This window comes from Perca fluviatilis, chromosome 12 (genome assembly GCF_010015445.1).
Source record: "Perca fluviatilis chromosome 12, GENO_Pfluv_1.0, whole genome shotgun sequence".
Taxonomy (NCBI): Eukaryota; Metazoa; Chordata; class Actinopteri; order Perciformes; family Percidae; genus Perca; species Perca fluviatilis.
Window position 1 is genome coordinate 30526480 of NC_053123.1, and position 25690 is coordinate 30552169.

A 25690-nucleotide genomic window follows, 5' to 3' on the forward strand; every position below is an offset into this window, starting at 1 on the left:
TTAACGTCAAATAAGAACGAGAAAGGCTCCTGACCGAACGAACTTATTTTACGAGTTGGGTGTGAGAATGTGTTCAAATAAAGGCGGAAAAGCCCCAAAAAATAATCGTAAAAAAATTACGTTAGTTTAAAGAGCTCTAGATGTGCTGGGAGGGGGATTTTGTGATCTTTGGACAGACCCAGGCTAGCTGTTTCCCCCTGTTTCCAGTCTTTGCGCTAAGCTAAGTGGTATCAATCTCATCTGACTCTCGGCAAGAAAATATTCCTTTAAGCTTGTCTGCTTGTCTCTGAACCTGTAAAAACTCTGTGTCCAGACACTAAAGAAAGTAATTTGTGGGCTGAGGGGACAAGAATTGAAAATCAGAACACTGAAAGGGCAGTTTGAGCTTTTTCATCTAAACTAAGTCAATTTATAGACAGAAGACTTGAGAGCACTTATCACCTGTGGCTGCTCATGTATGTGTGTTGCACGAGGACACACTGGGTAAGCTTACCTTGGCATCTTTGGCGTAGTAGAGGGTTCGGCCTCTCAGTTTGAAGTAACGCTTTTTCCATCTTTGGAACGAGCTGGTCTGTTTCAGCAACAATCCCTCCTTTATACTCGTCTGGAGGGACAAAAGACACAAGACAAAATCTTTTTTAAATAAACAGTTTTATGTTATCAGAGAAAGGTTCCATCACAAAATAACAGAAAGCTTCAATCTTTTCTCACAGACACTGAATCTCGCTCTCAGATGCAGAGCACCCTCTTGTATTTATCTACAGGAAACTGTCGAGATAAAAAGTGTGTACTTTTTATGCCTGCGTGCGTGTGTGTGTGTGTGTGTGTGTGTGTGTGTGTGTGTGTGTGTGTGTGTGGGAATCTGAGCATCAATTTTATGCATGGGAGACAAGGAGTTGGCCAAAGAGTGGAAAAGAATGGAAACCCATTACACACACACACTATTCCTCAATTCTCTGAAGAGCTATAAACACACATCACTCTCACTCAACCCCTTCCCCTAGGCCAGAGGGGGGAGGGAGGGGGGACGGACATAGAAGGCGAGAGAGAAAGTAAAAAGAAAGAGAGGGAAAAAGGGCATCCCATTGACTGCTTCTGCTACCTCGGCCGTCTGACGAACTCAGAGCAACTCGACTACACACAAATATGTCTTCGACCATGCAAGTTTGACAGTCTAAAAACAGACCGCACATAATCACTTCATGAATGTTCCACATATCGGGAACATTTCATGGTCATTTTGACAGCAAGGCAGAGGAGGAGGAGGAAAAATATGCAGTATACCATAGGGTAAGAGACAGAGATGATAAGGTTAAGAGAGAACAGATGGGAGAGTGGAAATGGATTTGAAATTTATTTAAAAACCTAAAAGACAGAAAGAGAAACAAGATCTCCCTGTCTCCTATATAGTGTGTGTATGTGTGTGTGTGTGTGTGTGTGTGTGTGTGTGTGTGTGTGTGTGTGTGTGTGTGTGTGTGTGTGTGTGTGTGTGTGTGTGTCACATTAAATCAAACCATCTACATAGTACACACACTCATCATCATTACAACCACCATCATCTTGCACACATTAACACACACAAACACACACTGTGGGCATACAGAGCAAATACAGCATGGTGCAGTGGACATGGAAACAATAAAACACACACACACACACACACACACACATACACACACATATATATGTAGAGGCTATTTATAGCAAAGGAAGGCTGCTCTCAAAGGGGAGAATTACAAAAGCTGACATCCTGCCCACCAGCTGTGTCAACTTAAACACTGCTGCAGAGTACAGGCTCACTGTGGATACTAACTATTAACACTCACACACACACACACACAGTGGATGAAGCCGTCATATACAGAGCCAATGGCAGATCACATAGACTATTACACATGATGAAAAGAGTTGAATTTTTAAGTGTAACTTTCCCTGCTTCACTACAGGAAGTAGTCTCGATTTACCCAAATTACAAAAACTTATTTTCTAGCGCTGTCAGTTAAACGCGTTATTAACGGCGGTAACGCAAACCCATTTTAACGGCGTCAATTTGTTTAGCGCAAGATTAACGTTCTTTTTGGCCTAGCAAACTTTGTCGTTTTTTTCACATGTTGTTGCAACAACTAGTAACGTTAGAAAAACTACGACACCACACCGGATCTCACTAGACCGGAAACTAAACAACAGGCACGCCGCACACACTTGTTTGGGCTTGCGAGCCGACCAAAGAGTAGTAGGATAATGTTAAGTTTAGAGTGAATGGCGAGCGCGAGACGCCGAAATGGATGCCAATAAGATTCTGAATGGAAAGTTTACTTGTGAAAAGTTGCCAAATGGTTCCATTGACAAGACCAAATTGATGTGTGTGTTTTGTCGTTGTGAACTGAGCTATCATCGCAGCACGTCCCGTCTGAAATACCACTTGATGGCCAAGCACACAGCTGATGCCAATTCTCCGCCCCCCTCATCAAAGCCAGGCGACAAAAGCACAAAGCAAGCCGATCCACTTTTCCATGTTGATAAGAGCATTAAAATGAGAAAAAATAATGGGACAAAAAGGAATCAAGGGACATTTAGAATAGATAAAAATATGTGATTAATTGCGATTAATTGTGAGTTAACTATGACATTAATGCGATTAATCACGATTAAATATTTTAATTGTTTGACAGCAATATTTTCTCTACTGAAGAATTACATTTATTTGTTAAGGTTTTGACATATCTTTCAGTGAGATTTCTGCCACTACCCCTAGACAAACAAGGAGAATGGAATTACATTGAAGGTACCCAAAACAACTAGAAACTCCATCCACAAAAATTCCACAACAAGTAATAGAATACCTGTTACTGCCAACAGCTTTAATTACAAATGAAACAATTAGACAATTAATCAATTAGTTGATAGACAGAAAACCATTTTGATAACTGAACCATTGTTTCAGGCATGTATTAAGCAACAATTCCAAATATTCTCTGGTTCCAGTGTCTCAAATGTGATGATTTGTGGCTTTTTTTAAAAACCTAAACTCTGTTGGTTGGATAAAACAAGGATCTTGAAGATGTGGCTCAGGGAGATGCTAATGTGCATTTCTTACTAATTTTCTAAAATTTTATAGACAAGAATCGACAGATCAAAAAAATGTCAGTTTCAGCCCCAGTTTTTTTTTATAGTGTTTCTATTTGCAAAAAGAAAAGTAGTTCCAATAAGAAGTGTTCACAGTGACATCCCTGGATTACTCTGAGTCCTGACAGTGTTTCTGGAAAGAGATATTGATGTGATTTGTCTTTAAAACTCATTGTTTGACACTGTTAGCAACAAAAACTAAATTACAGTCAGATTAATTTTAGAGGGGCTGGGGCAGATATCTCGAAACCTGGCTGAATTCAACTTAATCTAGATTATCTGCCTGGTTTAATACCACTAGAGGCAAGAGGGAAAATGTCAATTTTTAGTAAGCTCCAAAAACACTGGATCCTACACTTCCCATAATGCAACTTGATAGCATCTTTAATACGACTCTTTCACCCCAATTTGTAACACAATCTTCTGTTAAAAAAAATTTGTAGTCAAGCGGGGATTATTTAAATCATATCCCTTCGGTCATTTTCTTAGACTTTGAAATATCTCTTTAAATCCAGAGAAAATGTTATACTATCACTGTTTTCACAACTTGAGTAACTAGTCAATTTTCTTGAAGTGGAGTGCCCCTTTAAAAGGCGACATACAGAGGGCCCTTGATAGAATTCAAGTGGGTCCATCTTAAAAAGGACCCCTTTAAATTCACTATAATGAAAGAATTACGATTCAAAATGAGGACTGTGTCAACAAGAATCTTCCCATAAAGTTCCCTGTCTGTTTGGACAGAGATGATGACTGAGGGGACCAAACACAACAGGAAGAGGACACACCGCAAATTCTCTGTCTACCTACGTTCCCTCCCTGCTTCCCTTTCCGTAGGTACGGCCTGAAGACCAAATTCCTGCAGTGGATTAAGGTGAAATACCAAAATGTTGACTACCTTATATGGACTGAGCTGCTTTCGCGCAACTATAATCAAAGTGGGACTGAAATGCAGCGGCAAGGCAGATGAAGTCATCATTTAAACATGTTGCACTACCGCAGAATACTGGAGTTTAAAGAGTGCGTTCAGAGATATCCTAAGCAGTTTGAACAGAACTGCTACTTAAGAAACACTGGGCAGCAGTGTTGCAGTCAAGACGGCCTAAACCGAGACCAAGTCATCAGCAAGTAGGGCTGGGCGATATGGAGAAAATCAGATATCATGATATTCTTGACCATATCGATATTGCGGCGATATTCTAGGGCTTATAATTGGTGCTTTAACAAAATATCTTCCCACTTAGATTTTAGATAAATAATCATCAGTAATGTGGACATACTGTAATAGGCAAATATTACAACAGCTAGAATAGTCTGGTAAGTTCAGAAGAGTACATCACTTTACTGTAATGCAGCCTTTAAAACCATTAAAAGACAGCACTTATGTCATATCACGATATTACGATATCCAAAATCTAAGACGATATCTAGTCTCATATCACGATATCGATATAATATCGACATATTGCCCAGCCCTATAACCAAGACTAGAGTGTATTCAGACCGAGACAAGACCAAGACTTTGAGTTGTCCCTCACTTTACGACACAATTAAAATGTGAAAATACTGACCATAGGCACTCCTCAAATTGATCTGAAAGATCCCCATTCCCTTAAAAAAAAACACCTACAGAAAACAAATTAAGATTCTTCTTCATTAACCTCTTTTATTGCCATAAGTGTATCATGGGAAATGCCTTGATAAAATAATCAAAAGGCAGTTGTGGTCTTGAAATAAAACCCCCGAGTCCTCTTCATCTGAGACCGAGACAAGATGGAGTAAAAATACGGTCGATTCCGAGGTGAGACCTTCAAAAAAGTGGTCTTGAGACCGATATCGAGAACAAGACCGATCTCGAGTACTACAACGCTGCAGGGCAGAGTTGTTAACGGTTCTTCCCTAAACATGCAAACACATGCGCGCTCACGTGAACATATATACACATCTTGTAAACTGTATGATCAGCAGCTTGGATGGCTAATCCAACCGGAAGAGGGGAACACACAGCAATGAAAGCAAAGAATTAATGAACACCTCATGACTGATTGAGGCAAACAACTGGAACTGGAACTGTGCTGCGTACTGTAAGCTGGGGAGTTGCGTTGTTACACAGCAGAGTATGAGCTGTACTAGTATTCACACTACAATATATAGTTTTATCTTTAAAGTGGAACTTGAACAATATATAGTTTTATCTCGAGGAAATCACACTGTTACCCACAGTGTACAGTGGTGGCTTTGTGTTTCGTGTCATCTTCAGCAAACTGACAGAAATTCCTCACAACCTTGTTCGGAAAGACAAACGCAGTCGAGTCGAGCTTTTAATAGCCGGAGATTTGGTCTCGGAGCGAAGCGTCTGAAGCGAAAGGTTCAGACTCTGAGCCACAAAAGTCACAACATAAAGTACAACTTAAATCCTCTCTGCCCAGCCAGAGCAGCAGCAGTGACTTTGCTCTAGTTGGATGTTCTATTTTCTATTTTGTCCCTCCTTGGCCTCCATAGTTCCTTTCCTTGTCTTCATCTCCTTCCTGTTGCCAAGTAGGCCAGAAGTGATCTATAAATAGTCCTTCAGCTTTGCCTCTGTGCACTGCTCCTCACTTCTGCTAAATTGTGAGACACAGAGCGAGTCCTGTGCCAGAGAGAAATGAGTAACCTGAGCGCCATGTACCTTACACCCACACTCTGCCTGACCACTGACAGGGTGACACACACATACTCTAAGACGCGCACGCACGCCTGCACACACACACACACACACACACACACACACACACACACACACACACACACACACACACACAGGCTTATACAATGGACAAAGGCAGTTCAAATGAGTCCAGCAGCTGTGGTTGGTGGATAAGAGCAGAGCAGGAGTTCCCTGAAAGGCTAAATGAAGAGAGCAGAGCGGGCCGACGTCCTGTCTTTGACGATACCCAGACAAACAGCCAGTCAAGCAGCTTACCCACACAGCTAGTTCATGGAGGACCTCACCATCTATGAACCTAAGCTAGGGCTAACTAGAGTCACCGATAGGCTCCCTTATACCAGCTTCTCTCTCTTACTTTATAGCTCCTCCAGAGCACTGTGACTTAAACCAATTACCAACTCCCTCTGGGCCTCACGGAGGTTTCTATCTAATTAATCTGATAAAACTGCTTGACTTTCCACCTCCTTGTCTGGTTAGCTTAATTGTTTTATAAGTGTTCAAATTCAAAGGTTAAAGATTCTTAAAATGGCAAGGCTCAGAGAGGTACAGAGGTGCTAATTTAGTCCTAAATATTGAAGGTTGTGAGTTGTAGTGATCCACTTCACATATCACCATTATTGAGATCAAATCCAAACATGGTTGAAGCTGCTACCAACCCCAAATCATTCTGTGAAGTGGGAACATGAATAGGGCTGCAACTAATGACTGTTTTAATTATCAACGAATCTGTTGTTTATCTTCTCGATCAATCAATTAATCATTTCGTCTGAAACGTCAGAAAATTGGGAAAATTGTCAATCCCATTGTCCGGAAATTCAAGGTGCCGTCTTCAAATGTCGTTTTTTTTCTTCTTTTAAACACATATTCAGTTTACAATGATCTAAAACAGTCTCTGATAGGCTAAGTCACAGAGGCTTTAGATGCTTTCAACAATCCTGAATGATTGTGAAAACTTTGTTCTTGTTGAAGCTCAAACGGGAACTTATTCATCTTCTGTATCATGTGTGCTCGCTAGGTACTAAATCTGTCCTCTGTGTACGGATGTTTATAGCTTACTCACTTTAATGCGCACAGAAACTGAAGCGTGTGGTTTTACGGGAGGGTTATGTTCCCAGTTCTTGAGTCTTGTGGTCACCGTGAGTTTGCCAAGCCACCGGCGGAGACTCCAACAAGTCACAGTATGGATTAAACAAACGAGGTAGGTGATAGGTGGAGCCAAGGGCGTAGGTTTTGTTTCAACATTAGAGGGGGGGGAGGGGGACACACATTATAACACACCGGGGGTCGTCCCCTAGAATAGTTTCCGTGTCAAACACTCATTTCCTGCATTTTTAGAAACAAATCTGTAAAATAACAGAAAAACATTCTGGCAGCTCCTTACCTGGACTTCGCCCCGTAATAAAAAAAAAATTATGTGTGTAGCTACAGTTAAAATATATTTATTTTATTTATTTTATTTATTTTATTTATATTAATTTATTGTTAGGCCTAAATAACATTCTCTAATACAAAGCTGCTCAGTTAGTAAGCTTCTGAAAAAGTGACATCATGGACTTTCTCTCCCAAAAACAATCATACTTTTTGAGGGGGACAAATCTACATCTTCTAAATATTGGTGGGGACATATCCCCTGCATCCCCCATGAAATCTATGCCTATGGGTGGAGCCAGGCTAGCTTTTTTCTCCTGTTTCCAGTCTTTCTGCTAAGATAACTGGCTGCAGCCTCATATTGGAACGGACAGATATGAGAGCAAGAGAGCATATAAGTGTATTTTCCAAAATGGGGTAACTCAAAGACTCACAGCTATGGAATGACAACCAACCTGAGATAGAGGCATCAGAGCCTTCACCATTAAAAGCTCTGTATCCCAAATATAAGGCCTCCGCTAATGCTGCTGCTGAGGGAGCTCATTGGTGCTTCTTCCCTGTCGGGCCTAAGAGAAAGACATATCTCTCATCTCTCTCTGCCAATATTCAACTTCTTCTAAGTCTGGATCAACAGTACATTGCAGTAAAAAAAAAAAAAAAAGAGCAAGATACGTCTTGGCAGAAGAAAACCTATCCCTGTCTGGCAATTTCAACTCATGACTGATGGGACTAAATTGCTGTGACTGTAATTGGTTGGCCCATGAAGAAGACTGCTTACTTATCTGTTCTTAGTTTTCAGTGGATGCTGACTGGCTGCTGAGAAAAGTCCCCTGTCTTAGGAATCATTCCTTGCAGTTAGGCTCTGTTATACCTCCATTACCGACTCATTTGTCATTTGTCAGTGAGACTGAAGGGCCTGTGGAGGCAGAACAATCACGTCTTATAGAGAGACAGACCGGTGCTGAATCTCTCCATTTCTCTCCCCATTTTTCTCCCACGGTTCCCATCTCCTGTAGCTGTCTCGGCATAGTGTCCTCTCTGTTGGGTGTAATTGTAACGCTGTACCCTTCCTCCAACTCCCACTACATGCTAAAATGTCCCCATGGTGATGGGATAATTACACTCCAGTAGTTGTGAGGGTGGGGAGGGGGGCCTGTCTGTGATCTCCTTTGTGCAAATGGACCACATATACGAGTAGTTATACATGTGTCGAGCGGGTACAGGCCAGGGGATGTTAAGCTATGTTGTTGAGGCCAGCAATGTACAAACAATTAGCTTAATTGGATTCAGCTACAGATTTGGACAGAAAAGGACACAACTTTATATTTGCTTCAGTGCCACATTATGGAACATCATTATGTAGGTACTATTTCTGCAAGCTAGAGTATGAGAGATACAGACCGACTGACAATGTAATAGGTGAGACCATTGCAGCAAATTTAGAAGTAGAGATCCCCTTTTCTGCAGCATTGTGTTTCCTAAGACCTATCATCATGTGGCAAATGTTCTGGTTTAAGTATAGTCTCAGAAAGGAGGAACAAGTGTTTGAATACGCTTTCTCAATAGGAAGTAGAGGTTAGATTCTCTGCCCGAGCCCAAACTGGACCAGGCCGACATTTCCCGCCACTATCCTCGGGCCGGGCCCTTGATCAAGCATTTGTGTTTTTGTAAACATTACTTTATTAGCCTAATTGGGTGGGGAGAAAGCTATACCATAATCATGCGCAGCGTCTCCTCCACTCGCACGCATCACACCCGGCCTGCTGTGCTGTATGGTGTAGCTTAAGTGCAACATGGCGCTTGAAGATGTAAAGAAAAAAAATTTAAAAAGGAGAATTAGCCTACCTTTGAGCAAGTTTGGAGGAAAGGTCGGAGGTATGGAACCATTTTAAACAAGTCGTGGGCAGTGACAACATATGTGTCGGCTTTGTCGAGTGCATTAAGTGCGGCACGCTGCTCGCCTACGACAGAACAAAAACGGGGACGATGAACAGGCACATGAAGCAGGCTCGCCATGGCAGAAAAGATGACAGTCAGCCTTCAATTTCCTCTTTTGTTACTTCTCCAAACATACGCCTTCTAAACAGTTTCTGCAGTTCAAACAACTCGGAATTGTAGTTGAGAACGTTAGTTATAACGGCCCACCTTTTAAAAAAAATGTCAGGTTTAAATCGGGCTCGGGCTCATAGTTACAGTTAATATGTCTGGGACAGGCCGGGCTCGGACACAATGTGCACGGGCTCGGATACGGTCAGGCTTGATTTTTTGGGCCCAATCTAAGCTCTAATAGGAAGTGCAAGTCATCTGAGTAGGCAGAAACCACAACACTTTGTGTACATGTTTCTCCTGCTTATGCTTACCTATCAGAGTGTCTTCTATGTGGAATTATAAGCAATATAAAAAAAAAATGAGCAGACATTAGCATGTGGATATTGTGTAATCTACCCGAAGCTGCCATTGTGGCAGATCTCTTTTGCAAAAGAGTATTTCAAAAGACTTCCTGGGTAAATAAAGTTTAAATAAACACAAACAAATATCCACCAACTGAGTCAATCCAAAGCTGATCCCAAGAGTATTTATCCAAAAAGTCTGCATGCTTCCCATAAATAAGTCACAGTGTGTCACTTTTTCCAACGCATGGGAAACATGGACCCAAGATGAATATCCCACCTACTTCAGCACCTATCTGATCTGGATTATTCTACATGCATGCAGTGTTTTCTCTACCATTATAATACTTAGGCTCAGGACCCAAGCCATTTTGGGCGCCACGTAAGCCAAATGAATGTTACTAAATGACTAATAATGATTGTAGATGGTCCCCAGCAAGTTTTGTCATGAAGCTTTTTTTTTAAGATTATCTTTTGGGCATTTTTAGGCCTTTATTCGACAGGACAGCCGAAGACATGAAAGGGGAGAGAGAGAGAGGGGGAATGACATGCAGCAAAGAGCCACAGGGCGGAGTCGAAACCGGGCCCCCCCACGTCAAGGAACAAACCTCTATATATGGGCCACCGCTCTACCAACTGAGCTATCCGGCTGCCCACCTTTAAACTTTTTAATTGTTATTTATGTATATCTGCTCTACCTTGTGCAACATTTTAGACACAAATATGGTAATAAGAATGGTCCAAAATTATTATTTAGATTTTCTTGAGGAAGAACCACTGATTCCCTCGCCAAATATGAGCACCTAAGTCTTCCATGAAGGGAAAACACTAATAATGCTGCAACTGTGTATGTCAGGCTTGCAGAGTTTTCCCAGTCCACAGCAACAGCAGCAGCAGCAGCAGCAGCAGCAGCAGCAGCAGCAGGCTCCGGTATGCCATTAGCTCTGCTTTCAATCACACAGCTACAGTATTAGTCACAAGTTTATAAGACCTCCTCAGCTGCAACAGCACACCCTGAAAAGACAGAGAGGGGGCTGACAGTGGAGATGACAGGAGAGAAGAGACTATTAAAAGACTGTTACTCAACAGCACATGTTTGAGCAATACGTGGTCTGATTCTACAACGTGTTTCGTTTGTTTTTATTGTAATTAACGGGTGAAATGGACTTACAACAACAAGTGTAGCGCATTCACGACATGAGAAAGGAAGAGAGAAATGACGGTGTTTGGTGCCCATGTGATAGAGTGTCAAATTTCCCACTCTGTGCGGTCAAATCCCATTACTTTCTGTCTGACAAGAGAAGAACGTCAAATGATACCCAATATCTCTTCTCTGCTTCAGCCACAACAACAACTATCCACAGCTGCCAATATATTGATTTGCCGTGATGGGTTTATAAGTGGCTATCAACAATGAAAGGTTGGCTGTAAATAGCCGTAATTATTTCAGCTGCATCGTGCACTTCACCTGCCAGAGAAAGAGACACAAAGGACAGCAACAGAGTTCACTTCTGTCAGGAGTTAAAGGTCCCATGGCATGAAAATTTCACATTATGAGGCTTTTTAACATTACTATGCGTTCCCCCAGCCTGCCTATGGTCCCCCAGTGGCTAGAAATGGTGATAGGTGTAAACCGAGCCCTGGGTATCCTGCTCTACCTTTGAGAAAATGAAAGCTCAGATGGGCCAATCAGGAATCTTCTCCTTATGAGGTCATAAGGAGCAAGGTTACCTCCCCTTTCTCTGCTTTGCCCGCCCAGAGAATTTGGCTCACCCATGAGAGAGAGAGAGACATCATGGCTTGCAAATGAGCGAAGCATGGCAGTTGGTCAAGGCCACACCCCCACCCTCCACCTTGCCCCCCCTCTCTCCTCCTCAATAGCTACAGACACAGAAATGGCACATCCTAAGGAAAGCTCATTGTGGGACTGGCTCTAGTGGCTGTAGTTCTGCACCAAGGCTGAATTTCAGGAAAGAGACTTCAGATACAGTATTAGGGGACCACTAAGGCCTATATAAAAGAGACTTCAGATACAGTATTAGGGGACCACTAAGGTCTATATAAAAGAGACTTCAGATACAGTATTAGGGGACCACTAAGGTCTATATAAAAGAGACTTCAGATACAGTATTAGGGGACCACTAAGGCCTATATAAAAGAGACTTCAGATACAGTATTAGGGGACCACTAAGGTCTATATAAAAGAGACTTCAGATACAGTATTAGGGGACCACTAAGGCCTATATAAAAGAGACTTCAGATACAGTATTAGGGGACCACTAAGGTCTATATAAAAGAGACTTCAGATACAGTATTAGGGGACCACTAAGGCCTATATAAAAGAGTCTTCAGATACAGTATTAGGGGACCACTAAGGGCTATATAAAAGAGACTTCAGATACAGTATTAGGGGACCACTACGGTCTATATAAAAGCATCCAAAAAGCAGCATGTCATGGGACCTTTAAGACTTTTACTGCAATTAATGTCCATGTTAACAAATGATAGTGTCAAAATCTTCTTTTTCTTAATTTAAATTTTTTTGCAAAAGAGATATTTCAAGAATTTTATGAAATGTTGTCAAATAATCTTAATTAGGGTTGCAAAACTCTGGGAATATTGAAGGTGGAAACTTTCCATGGGAATTAACGAGAATTGATGGGAATTACCTGGGAATAAAATGGAAATATACAGTATAGGGTTATGTGCGCAGGCTTTATTTACCATGTCATAAGCACATGGAAACCAACCTTTTACAATATCATAGGCAAACATAATCCATGAATTTGTCAAATACATGGATGCAAGTTGGAAAGGTACCTTAAAATTTGGGGCTGTGTACAAACTTAAGGTTTAGAGTGAACAACTCATGTATAAAATAATTGTTTTACAATTAAGAATTAATGGAAATAGAAACATCATTATAAAAATATAGTCACTCCAGTAATAGAATCAAAACTTACATGTGCATGTAATCTATCATTTATTATTGATTAAGTTAAGCTTTTTGTTGGTGCATGAATTATTATTTAATGTGATGCTAAATGATCTGTACATGTGATGGAAGAGTGCTGATGAACGCAGTGCAGGTTACAAATCACTTTAATGGGCAGACTTTTAATCAAAAACATGCAATAAGCATTGCTTTTTTACACATTGTATTTCCTCCCAAATAAGTTTATTATTAAAAGCTGCAATTTTTTTATATTGACAAAGTGCAAAAAATTCCCAAATTCCTGAATTGTTCTGACCCTTTGTAACCCTAATCTTGATATTTGTACACAAAGCATGCCTATGTCTGCCCAATTTCTTTGTGATTCTCCATGCAATGGTTTATGAGTAAATGACCAACCCTAACTGACAATTTTTATTTAATTTTTCTTATGGAAAAAAGGCTTTTTTAAATATTTAATAGTATCTTGTTGTTTCAACATGTCGACATTTTCCCGAAATTGAAACTAAATGGAAAAACAGAGATGACATATAGGACACATAGGTGAGAAGATAGTTGATGAGACCTAATGTGCACCTTCAACCTAACCAGCTGTCATATAGGCAGGATTGCCATGGAGTCGGCCAGTAACCGGATGAAAGATGTAGTTGTCTGTGGCAACCAAAGAACCAGAGAGATAGTGGACGGAGAGGGATGGACATAGACAATGTGATGGCCAAGCGTACACACACACACACACACACACACACATATGCACACACAGTCTAAGCAAACAACCCAGTGGAACAACACTCAGTGAGTCAGTGCCTGCATGATCCATTAGTAACTATCAGCACACACAAACACACACACACACACACACACACACACACTGACAGAAAGAAAACCACTGACCCACACAACAACAACTCTGAGACCTTTGTTAACACAATGTCAATGTGCTGAACACACTGACACAATTACAGCAGAAGTGCTTCATACTACTGTGATAGCAGCATGAACTAGAGTGTATGTAGCATGTATGTATGTACGTAGCCTTGCCGTATATAGTTCGGCAGGACGGATTCAGTTTATCTGGGTTCTCTGCCGGCTGACGCAATTAGCATATCTTTAGTATGCATACATTACTGCAGTCAGAGTGTACACCATGACTCACATCAACCTGATTTTCATCCACTTTTAAAACTCCTGCTGTAACTTCAGAGGCAACGGGTGAGTAAGGAATTACTGCGCGCATGGAAAAATCAACTTACAATAAAAACACTCACAGGGATCAGTGCTGGATCAGTGTTTACACTTGCACTTGTATATTATATCACCCTTTAGACTGGCTCTTGATTGAGTACAACATAATAACGCAGGGTTTTCCCTACTATTATAAGGCTTTAGGTGCAGCACTCAAGCTATTTTAGGCACCTACTAAGCCGAATTAATGTAAAATTAATGTGAGCATCAAAACTAACGGAATGGCTTTACTCAGACATAATGATTGTAGTCGGTCCCCCAGTGCACTTTTTTTTAGCAAGTTTTGTCTTTAAGATTTTTGAGTGTTATTTATGTATTATCTGCTCTAGCTTTTCCAACATTTTAGACACAGACATGGTAATAACAATGGTCCAAAATTATGTTAAAATTTCATTTTTATATTGAAAAAGTAACATTTTCTTGAGAAAGGACCCCTAAACCCACAGCAAAATACATGCAACTAAGTCTTCCATAAAGTGAAAACACTGGAAATGCTGTAACTGTTAACTGACAGAAAATCTGAACAACTTTGCCACACATTTGTTGGTTTTAGCTTTGAGGATTTGCTTGCTTTTCTCTTCCACCTTACCAAACCGAGCATCTTTGAGTTTTTTTAAACGTTGGTCAGACAAACAAAAAACTATTATTCACATCAGGCTCCAGTAACTTCTGATGGGCATTTGTCATATTTGTTCTCATTTCGCAGACAAAACTGTTGATAAAGTTATTGGAAAAGTGATGATGAATGAAAAAAATGATTTACAAAGTTAGTTGCAGCCGTGCAACATATCCTCTAGGTAGCACTATACTCACTGGTGGGTGAATTTGCATATGAAAGGTACGGCCAGACGTTCCTGTGCCCCAAGTCTCTAAATATACCTCCATGCTGAATAATGTAGATGGGGTGCAGTGGGGCAGTCAATAATTAAGTGGATCCACGGGTGAGGGAGGACGGCACTCATTAACATAGTAGATAAGTGGGCCAAATAAGCTCAGATGTCAGAGGTAGCTCATCATCCTCTTACTTGCACGTCAAACGCAGGGATGCAGAAGATGTTTACCTGTGTTTTATTAGTGAAACATTATTTATTATCTAAGCTGAATTCAATCTTGTAACTGTAATGTCAGTTTGACGTGACAGCATGTAAGGTATTTACATGCTGTCACGTCAAACTGACATTACAGTTACGTTACGTAAAGAGTGCGGAAAATATATGTTCATTCATTTGTTTTCTTAAAATAAATCAAATGTACCTTAACTGAGGTTTTACTACTTTGTAGGTACATGCTACACGGATCAAAGTGCAACAGGTTGATGCAAGTTTTTGCGAAATTGTGAGATCAGATCTGTTTTAATGTCATTCCAATTAATGTGTATAGATAAAGTTGTGGGCTATTCTTTAGAGCTCTGTCTTTTCCTATAAGCCTAAAGCAGTAAAGACCACCAACACTGGCTTCACTACCACTCAACATTAGGTCCTACTACCTACAACTAACCCCCACAACAACACATATCTCATTGAATGGCCTAGCCAGGTAGGTAGGCAGGCTGGTCAGATAAATAAACAGAGCTCCAAATTCAAGCATCCACATTCAGTAAGCCAGAGAAAGAGACAGAGGGGTCTTACCTTGCTCCTGATCTGTCCTGAAGTGGACACTTTCCGGGTGAGTTTCTGGGGGCCTTCCTGCTCTGCTTCGCTGTCAGAGGACTCGTCCGCAGCACCGGAGCCAGCGACAGTCCCCACCACATGGGCATGGATCCCCGCCGCGGACACCGGGCCTTTCTCCGGCTCCTGTCGAGGGGAGAGATAAACCCAATCGGGGTTAGCCTTCGGCCGTTCCGCCGCTCCCTTCCTCTCCCGGAGGCAAGAGCTGCTCAGCGGCTGGGAAGCGTCTCTCCTCGCTGTCATCTCTCACTGTCTCTCTCTGTTATAAAGACGGCTGTGTTTTCCGGAGAGTGTGTGGGCTGGTAAACGCATAGGGGATGTAGCATGTCGCGGGCACAGTGGGGATGGGCTCCACAGCATAGCATATAAACCCCCCCTTTTAGTCCCTGCTCGGCTGATGGCTCCAGCCAGCACGGCCAGTCCAGACTGAGGCTATAGAGCCCGCCTCATCCACTCCGTTAACCGGGGGACATGTCCGTGGCATGGCAGACCCTAGCGGCTGTTTTACACTGAACACCGCACCGGAGCAGTGCCACCAAAATAGAATTGATTGAAATAGATTGCATAAAAAAAAAAAAAAAATCAGACCACTCAGATTTTTTTTTCTCCAAATCCACTGTGATGCTTATAGCCTAACTTTACTTTAAGTAGGCTAACCGCTTAAAAAAAAAAAAAATCAATAAAAAAAGCTGCACTCAGGGGGGTGATAGGAATGATATATCATTATTAGACACAGTGATGCTGTAGTCCACAAAAAGGTTGCACTGCTCTCATAATCTTTTTCCTTTTTCTGTTTATACAGTGATACAGATATAGCCTACTAGAATCCACTGAGCTTTAAATTGGATTTGTTTCACAAAAAATACATCTAAAAATGTAATCTTGCCCAAGATCTTATTACGTCTTGATGAGTGTATCCTTGTTCTAGATGCAACTGAACGACTAAACTCATTTGACATGAGTTAGACAAAAATAATAATGTCCATACAGTGGGCAAGACGAAATGATTTGGCTTCCACAAGGAAATGGGCAGGGTAACCTACAATAGGCTAATATCTGAAACGTGAAAATCTCCCCTCGATGCAGAGAAATGAAGAGTTGGAAGAGAAGAGAAGAGAAGAGAAGAGAAGAGAAGAGAAGAGAAGAGAAGAGAAGAGAAGAGAAGAGAAGAGAAGAGAGTCCTCGTACTCTTTCATCTGAGAATAAACGCACCCACGTATCGTCCATAAAATCCACGGAATCGAAATAGGCTACTTATCAATTTAAAGTAATTTATGTACAGATTACCGAAACATTGTCAGTGATTTTGACTTTGTTTCTACCATAACCAACACTTAACAACATTAAGACAATCTACAATGGAAAAAAACACACGATTTTAAGAACGGCAGACCACTATATAGGCTACAAATCACTGCAAATGAAGGAAAGGAACACACGCATCGCTAAACACTATTCAAGAGAATGAAAGAAACACCTCCGAAGAGTCTGAAACGGTCGCACAGTCGTAATTGGACCTCTTAACACACAACAAGATGTCTAGCTAACTGTTTTCTTTTTGTTTGCGGGGGAAAGTGAGCTTTCTCGAGTGATAAAGGCTATACTAACCAGTTCCTCCCAGGCAGGGCTGCGGGTGTAATGGTAGACATCCTCCATAGTCCCACACCTCTCTCTGTCTCTCCCTCTGTCTCTGTCTCTGTGTCTCCGCTCCGGGGAGAAGAAAAAGACTCAGGGAAAGGTGGAGGGATTCACAGCCTGCCTCGCTGCCTTTACTCCACTCATATGCGCACTGAAAAAGGTGGGATTTGAATTCGCCTCGTCGTCCCTCTCTCCACTATACACCGCCACACGGCCACTCTCTCCTCCCGCGTGCTCTTTCCCCTCCGCCGTGCGCGAGGGGCCGAGCGAGCCTATCAGCGCCGCACGCGAAATGTGTCAAACACGCTCAAACGCACAGCTCACTGAGAGGTTATGTATGCGTGCCATTTAAATGACGTCATCGATTTAGGCATTGCCTTAAATTGCTAATCCAATATCTGAGATAAAAGATTTCCCCCAAATTCCTCAATTTCCCCCATTTTATTTGATTTAAATACGAGCTTTTTTAGTCTGTGTCTTCACTGAACACTTCCCTTGAACTTAAAGGCTAACTAATAAGCTATAAATAGCTTATTAGTTAAGCTATAAATAGCTTATTAGTTAGTTATTTTCATGCCATGGGACCTTTAATAAATGTATTAAAGGTTCCATGGCATGAAAATTTCACTTTGAGGTTCCCCCAGCCTGCCTATGGTCCCCCAGTGGCTAGAAATGGTGATAGGTGTAAACCGAGCCCTGGGTATCCTGCTCTGTCTTTGAGAAAATGAAAGCTCAGATGGACCAATCTGGAATCTTCTCCTTATGAGGTCATAAGGAGCAAGGTTACCTCCCCTTTCTCTGCTTTGCCCGCCCAGAGAATTTGGCCCACCCATGAGAGAGAGAGAGACATCATGGCTTTCAAACGAGCAAAGTGGCAGTTGGTCAAGGCCACACCCCCACCCTCCCACCCCTCTAGTGACTTCAGATACAGTATTAGGGGACCACTAAGGTCTGTATAAAAGAGACTTCAGATACAGTATTAGGGGACCTCTAAGGTCTATATAAAAGAGACTTCAGATACAGTATTAGGGGACCACTAAGGTCTATATAAAAGAGACTTCAGATACAGTATTAGGGGACCACTAAGGTCTATATAAAAGAGACTTCAGATACAGTATTAGGGGACCACTAAGGTCTATATAAAAGAGACTTCAGATACAGTATCAGGGGACCACTAAGGTCTATATAAAAGAGACTTCAGATACAGTATTAGGGGACCACTAAGGTCTATATAAAAGAGACTTCAGATACAGTATTAGGGGACCACTAAGGCCTATATAAAAGAGACTTCAGATACAGTATTAGGGGACCACTAAGGTCTATATAAAAGAGACTTCAGATACAGTATTAGGGGACCACTAAGGCCTATATAAAAGAGACTTCAGATACAGTATCAGGGGACCACTAAGGTCTATATAAAAGAATCCAAAGAGCAGCATATTATAGGACCTTTAAGGCTGGACGATATTTTTGACCAAATACCTTGATATTGATATGATATTGTAGTGTTGTCTATTGGTGCTTTCACAAAATTTTAAGATTTGTCATAAATAATATTCAGTAATGTGGATATAATGACTAAGCGGGTAAAGGTAAATAATAGAACAGTTACAACAGTCTGGTAAGTTCAGAAAATGACATCACTTTACTGTAATGCAGCCTTTAAAACCAGGAAAAGGATAACACTTTTGCCATATTACGATATCCAAAATCTAAGATGATATCTAGTCTCATATCTCGATATCAATATAATATTGATATATTGCCCAGCTCTACTATTTATTAATTTTGACACTTATTAATGAGTGTTTAAATAATAACACTTATTTTGTGGAAGTCAATCTTGAAACATGGTACATTTGAAATAAGAAGCAGATGTTGCAGTGGCACATTTACTGGGTAATACTATGATGTTAAAATCAATTGCTGACATTAGGAGAAACTCATAAGAGGTAAAAACAGGAGGGTATACATCAAAAGGGCAACACATCGGTGGTAGAAAGGTTTAAGAAATTGTACATTTCTATAATTTTGTATTTCTGCTTGGTCTTGAAACTTTGAAGAACTATGCAATCTTTGTTTTTATCTTTTATATCCTTTTTCTTTTTTTATGTATGCCTATTTATATGTAATAGGGGAGGTATCATCATAAGCCAACTTTGGTTTCTTACTTTTCCAGCACAATGTTCGATTTCCTTTTCAATGGTCTTACCATTTTTCTATCTTTTTAAACTATAGACATCCTGTATGTGCATGCAAATAAACTAAACTAATCTGTAGTTGTTTTTTGTAAAGCACGTCCTGCAACACCAATGTTTTTATTTTAAATGTTTTCATTCTATTTAAAGCATAATGGATGCACTGGATGCAGGCTTAGCGATGGAGAGAAACAGATAGGTGGGCTATGGTAATAGGATAAAACAATCTCGGTCATATAAAATATAAATCAAAAGATTAACATCCTGTAAATATTAATATTATTATATTAATATTTTATTTACCGTTTACCATAATGTTGTAAATACTATGTCGGAACGGAAGAAGAAAAAAAACGTTAAACCACTACGGAAGACTTTACCCACGGACCAATTTGTCCCTCTTTTATTATCTTCCGACTCCCACAAGATGAGCCGACTTCTGTTATGAAATGGGTAGGCCGGTGGTCAAGACATAGCTTGACAGGAAGCGTGTGGACTTTATTTATACTATGTTTTGGATGGGAAAAAGCATAGTTTAAGTATGCACTCGCAGATATTATGTAGCGGCACAGCCGCGGCCGTCGCTGCCAGAAGAATGCGGAATGTGTTGGGTGCTGTCCTGGGAAGAGACGGCTGGATGTGGAGAAGTCATGAGGTCAAACTTCTCAACACATCCTCAGGTAAGCTGACCGTCTGAACCAACGTGTACCCCCACAGGCACAGCAGGCCAACCGAGAGTGCACACGTTTAAGGCGGTTTTCAATCGAAATTGGCTACGAGTGACGTTAAATGTTGTCAATGGTAACGTTAACTTAGTTGCTAGGTGCCTCATTAGCTCTTATCAATCGTAAGCTAACGTTACTTTGGACATGTGGTTACTTACAAGGTGACAAAATGCTGTTTTTCCACTAGCTTTTTTTAGCAGAACGAGATGACAAATGTACAATAAGCCTAGTCATAGATACATACACATATATGTTAGCACAGGTGGACATTTAACTAGCTTACAGTTATTAGGTTAAAGGTTAAAGCCAGGTAATGGCCATGTGAGGACATGTTAAGTTACCAGCTGTCCCCAGTTTTAGCCGTTAACGTTTAATCATCACCTTTTTATATTTGAAACGTATCCATTGATCATTAGTTACACATTTGAGACACGTATGTAATGTTTTATTTTCCATCCTTTAAAAAAATAGATACAAACTTTGGTAAAACTGTGTAGGTCGTGTAATTACACTCACCGCTGTGTTAATGACATTAATGACATTGTCACCTGTCAGGTTGTCAAATCTTCTTTAATCAACTGCCACACAAAAGTCGCATGCTGCCGAGTTTCACTCATGGATGTATTGTAAGAACGGGTGCCCTTATTGTTCAGCCAATCAAAGATCGCAGTCAGAAGTGACATCACCGAAATTGACATTATTTAATGTCAGGGCCATTCATCTTTCTTTATAATTAATTCATGTTATTACAAACCTTCAGTGGTGGCCTTAAAGGTTAAAGAGGCGAGCTTGTGACCGGGAGGTCGCCGGTTCAATCCCCAGACCGACAGGATAAAATCTGGGTGGGGGAAGTGAAAGAGCAGCGCTCGTCCCTTGTGCCCTTGAGCAAGGCATCTTAACCCCCAACCGCTCCAGTGGAGCTGCTCAGTGGCCAGCAGATCAGGCTGTGGTTGTACTGGGCAGCTTCCAGGTATGAATGTGGAACTGTGTGAATGTGATCAGGGCGTCGTTGCAAATGAGAATTTTTTTTCTCAATCGACTTACCTGGATAAATAAAGGTTAGATAAAATGAATAAAATAAACAGTATTAATATACAATATTGTCTTGGTTTGTACAAAAGCAGCAGTTATTTATCTGCTGCCATCTTTGTTTGGTGAAGAACCTGTTGCAGCTTGGGAAACAGAAAACATTTTGACATGGAAAAGCACAGTTTTTTTTTGTAAAGCGGTCTTATACTAAACAATATTAATATATCAACTTTGAGAAGCTGTTTCCCTTGCGTCTGGCTTCTAGCTTTTTTCTTTTTGAAACTTTATTTACACCTCAGTAAATAGGATTGGGCATCGAGAACCAATTACTACTTGGAATTGTTTCAAAAATGTACGATTCCAGTAGAATCATTTCTTTATTGGAGTCGTTTGGAGGATTTGGTTTCAAATCCGATCATCTCTTCCCAATTTAACATGCGCAAGTTTAGGTTTCCGTAGCAGCCAGGCGCTTGGCGGAATTGGAATCTGAATCGTTAAAATCCAAACGATGCCCAACCCTATTAGTAAATTACAATTTCTAGAAGGAATATTGATGTTGCTTTCCTAAAAAAATTATATCACCTATACAGATTCAAAACAGCAAGGCTATATTGACAATAGATAAATAAATGATACATAGATGAATACAACTAAAATAATGCTACATGTACATAATGAAATATAGACAGTTTCCACAGCAGTCAATGTATCAGTCCTCAAGGATATTTCTGTGCACAGCCAAACATACCATTTTACCATACATCATTTAGTATATGTTGAGACCCTATCGGCAAATTACAGAATCGACCCATTTGGTGGCAGAGACAACTAAATGAATAAATAATACAATCCACAAACACCAGAAATTGTGAAATAGTATTCATTTGTGCGTGTCGGTGAGCCAGCATGCACACTAACAGGAGTTTAAAACTGAAGCATCCAACAAAATGTGCAGCAAAATGTATCAGAAACAGCAGTGAGTTTTATCAAACATCCTCAAGGGTTTTTTAAAAATGTGTTTTAAAGAAAAATATGCTTAGCTCTGTGTAGGCTATCCTAAAATGATTATTACATACAAACAAGGGCTATTTATCAGCTAGCAATATATATTAACCACAGTGTTTTTTCATTGTTACTGTGTCAGAGGTATAAACCATAAAGTCAAATATCAAGGGAAACTGATGCTGTACTGTCTTAAGTATTACTAGAATTGTACCTGTGAAAGACCTTCTCATGTATAGGGCTGGGTATCGTTCAAATCATTTCGATACCGGTACTGATACTAATACTCTGACTTCGATACCGGTTCCTAATACGATACTTTTTTCCTTATTTGAATTTTAACAATAAATGACATACAAAATAGGCCAAAGTGAACGAAGCATAGTTAAAACAGCATGTCACTTCCCCTCCAGTTATAAAATCCATTTTAACAAAAAAGATTTACAACATTACGGCAAAAATCGTTAGATTTTTCCTGCCTGCCTCTACGGCATTATTAGATCTCGGTAGAAGCATGCTGCGTGCTCATTGGCTCACTGACGCTGATGAGATTTACTCCTTAGGTATTGAAATTTGGTATTGAATGACGAGGCATGCCTAAAATGTGTGGAATTCGATACCCAGCCCTACTGATGTATCGGTTACCCCATTGTTTGCAGGTGACACTGTGAAGATTGGAGAGATCTCTTACAAACTCAAAACACCCCGGAATCCCGAACTTGTTCCTGTCAAACACAGTATGTCATTTCCTCTTTCTCTTAGAGATGTCTGGACAAAATATCTGTCTGCATTAAATGAGAGGAAGACAGTTGAAACAGATCAAACAAAAGTTACTAAAACTTTATTTTGTTTTGGGTTTGCTAGTTTCAGACTCCTTACCTCAGACTGTAGTTCAGCACCTACGATGGATTATGCAGAAAGACCTGTTGGGCCAGGATGTGTTTCTCATCGGCCCCCCAGGACCACTGCGACGATCCATTGCTATGCAGTACCTTGTGAGTACACCGAACACACACACACACACACACACACACACACACCACACACACACACACACACACACACACACACACACACACACACACACACACAAATAAATAAAGAATGTGAAACTCTTATGTATTGAATTTTTTTCTAAAACCTTCACAAATCCAATACCTAAGGGCTCCTGCACACTGGCTGCGTGGCGTGAGCGTGGCGTTTCTATTGCGTGGCGGCTGCGTGGCGTTTTCTACGTCTTTACACACCAGAAACGTGTCTGACGCGGCGCTGCTGCTGCTGCTGCTAGCCTTGTCTGTACACATGGATGTTTCCCAATAAAATAAACTAATAGTGTGTTCTTCAACTTTATTTTAGTCAATATTTTTTGTGTTTGTACATACAGCAAGGACAACGTCGGCAGTATTGACGGCAAAATAGGCTACGGAATATTTTGTTCTGTATTGACAGGTGCAATATTTGAAAATTGAAAATTATTTATTATTATTTTTTTTTTTTTTTTCAAACCTCAAAATGTCATTTATTAAATGTATTTCTGTCAAAATGACATATAAACATCTTTTCGTATTCTATTTTGCCTGGAAACGCTTCCAACACATCGGTCCTATTTGTAGCATGCACATGTTTTCTGAGACGTGCGTGTCATGCAGGCAGTGTGCAAGCTCTAACCTGTTAACATGGGAGCCAAAATAAAAACGGACACGCCACGCAGCTGATATGCTCACGCCACTCAGTCAGTGTGCAGGAGCCCTTAAAGCAACACTATGTAACTTTTCCCACTTCGTCCCCCCTACAGGTTGGAAGCGGAATTGTCCATTACATTACATTACATTACATTGTCCAGTTCATTCGAACTACAGATCCACTATCCGATTTGGCAAACTTGCGTAATGTAATGTAATGGACAATTCCGCTTCCAACCTGTAGGGGGGACGAAGTGGGAAAAGTTACATAGTGTTGCTTTAAGATCTCATAGTTGTAAAGATTTCTGGCAACAAAGTAAAGAAAGTACTGTTTGTGACCTAAAATGTCTTTAATGTTGTATGTTATATTCCAGTCATCATAGACTTTGCAGTTTCTTCTGGAAATTTTGATTTTAGAGTGATTGTTTGCACCCTTGACATATCAACTACGCACAAAAGGTAAGGACATCTGTGTTTGGTAGATTATTTCTATGTTGTAACAATGCTTCTGGGCAATACATCTTATACCGTTGGAAAGCCTGATTATTTCCCTTCTAAATGGTGCCCCATTTGTAAGGAACATGCATTTGTGGGATGAGCAGCAGAGCTGAGTATGTGGGTTGCGCTAATGAAAAATTTGCCAAATCGTCTCTGACAATGCCAAACAGCTTTTCTTTGTTGACTCTTGTTTGGTGTTGTTTGGTGGATTGGGTGATTGAAGTCGGAAATAACAAGACCTATTGGCAATTTAACTATTTATTCATTTAACAAACAGGAGCCTCAGTAGAGTGTGGAGGAACCATACGCAGCCACAACAGCCTGGCACCTCCTCCTCGTGCCGGTCACCAGCCTGGTCACACACTGCTGTGGGATGGCATCCCATTCTTCAACCAGCATTTGTCGCAAGTCAGCCAACGTGGTTGTGTTGGTCACTCTGGCACGAACATGATCGAACTGATCCCACAAGTGTTCAGTGGGGTTGAGGTCAGGACTGCTGGCAGGCCATTCCATCCTCTCCACTCCCAAATTCTGGAGGTAGTCCCTGATAAACAACGAGCGTTGTCATGAGGATAGAGTTTGGTCCTAGACTGTGGAGATATTAGCCTGACGTCGTCGTACTCAGATTCTAGTCAGAATATGAGTCTGATACTGCTCCATTGGGCTGTGATTATGGGGCGTGTTTCAACCGAACCAGGAAAGAAAATGCTTCTGCACTCAATTGGATAGACAATTTGATTGGTCCAAACACCTCTGGTTCGAGCATAGTTGCTCCACAACGGATCAAGTCCAGACCAAACTTCCCAACCTCAAATGTTGTGGGCGGGGCTAAGTTCGACTGGTATCCAGGCTATGGGGATATGGGATTGCCACTGGTTGCAGAATCAGGCACCTGTTTGTCAGCACCTGGGGGTACCAGAAGCTCAAAACAAGAGTCAATAGCGACAGCAAAGAAAAGCTGTGTGGCATCGCCAGAGACGATTTGGCAAATGTTTCATGGGAGCAACCCACACACTCAGCTCTGCTGCTCATCCCACAAATGTGGCACCATTTTAGAAGGGAAATAATCAGGCTTTCCAATGGTATAAGATGTATATAAAATAATCTACCAAACACAAATGTCCTTACTTTTTATGTGTAGTTTATTATTATTGTTGTAGTTCATGGCATTTGTTTGCAAAAGTCTCTCATATTTTTTATTTCTCTCTTGTTGTTGACCAGGAGTTGACCAAACGGGAGGTAGAGTATGTTGCTCTGTCCAGGGACACCACAGAGACGGACCTGAAACAGAGGAGAGAGATCCGCTCAGGGACCGCCTTCTACATAGACCAGGTAAATCCACTCAACGCTTTTAGTTTTTCCTTAGGTTCTGATACTGCTCCAGTGGGCTGTGATTATGGGGCGTGTTTCAACCAAACCAGGAAAGAAAATGCCTCTGCACTTAATTGGATGGACCTACAACCAA

At 40.9% G+C, this 25690-nt stretch overlaps 2 protein-coding genes across 8 annotated transcripts in view; one reads left to right on the forward strand and one right to left on the reverse strand.

Annotated features, from left to right (window-relative positions):
* dgkh (diacylglycerol kinase, eta) overlaps positions 1-17360 on the reverse strand; it is an 85772-nt gene extending 68412 nt beyond the window's left edge. For 2 of the 7 annotated variants that reach the window (XM_039818044.1, XM_039818037.1), the window contains exons 1-2: positions 15415-15936; positions 494-604 (exon numbers count right to left, since the gene is read on the reverse strand). In XM_039818044.1, coding sequence (XP_039673978.1) covers positions 494-604; positions 15415-15696 — 393 coding nt within the window. In that variant the 5' untranslated portion in view covers positions 15697-15936. Of the gene's footprint in view, positions 1-493; positions 605-15414; positions 15940-17061 lie in introns of those variants that run through there. The other 5 variants (XM_039818039.1, XM_039818042.1, XM_039818041.1 and 2 more) reach the window with 5 other exon arrangements.
* Positions 17361-19695: 2335 nt separating this feature from the next.
* The window catches only part of vwa8 (von Willebrand factor A domain containing 8), a 128478-nt gene continuing 122483 nt past the window's right edge, over positions 19696-25690 (forward strand). Inside the window, exons 1-4 of the mRNA XM_039817835.1 lie at positions 19696-19969; positions 22705-22782; positions 22910-23040; positions 25447-25557. Of these exons, the coding sequence (XP_039673769.1) occupies positions 19831-19969; positions 22705-22782; positions 22910-23040; positions 25447-25557 (459 nt within the window). The 5' untranslated portion in view covers positions 19696-19830. The remainder of the gene's footprint in view (positions 19970-22704; positions 22783-22909; positions 23041-25446; positions 25558-25690) is intronic.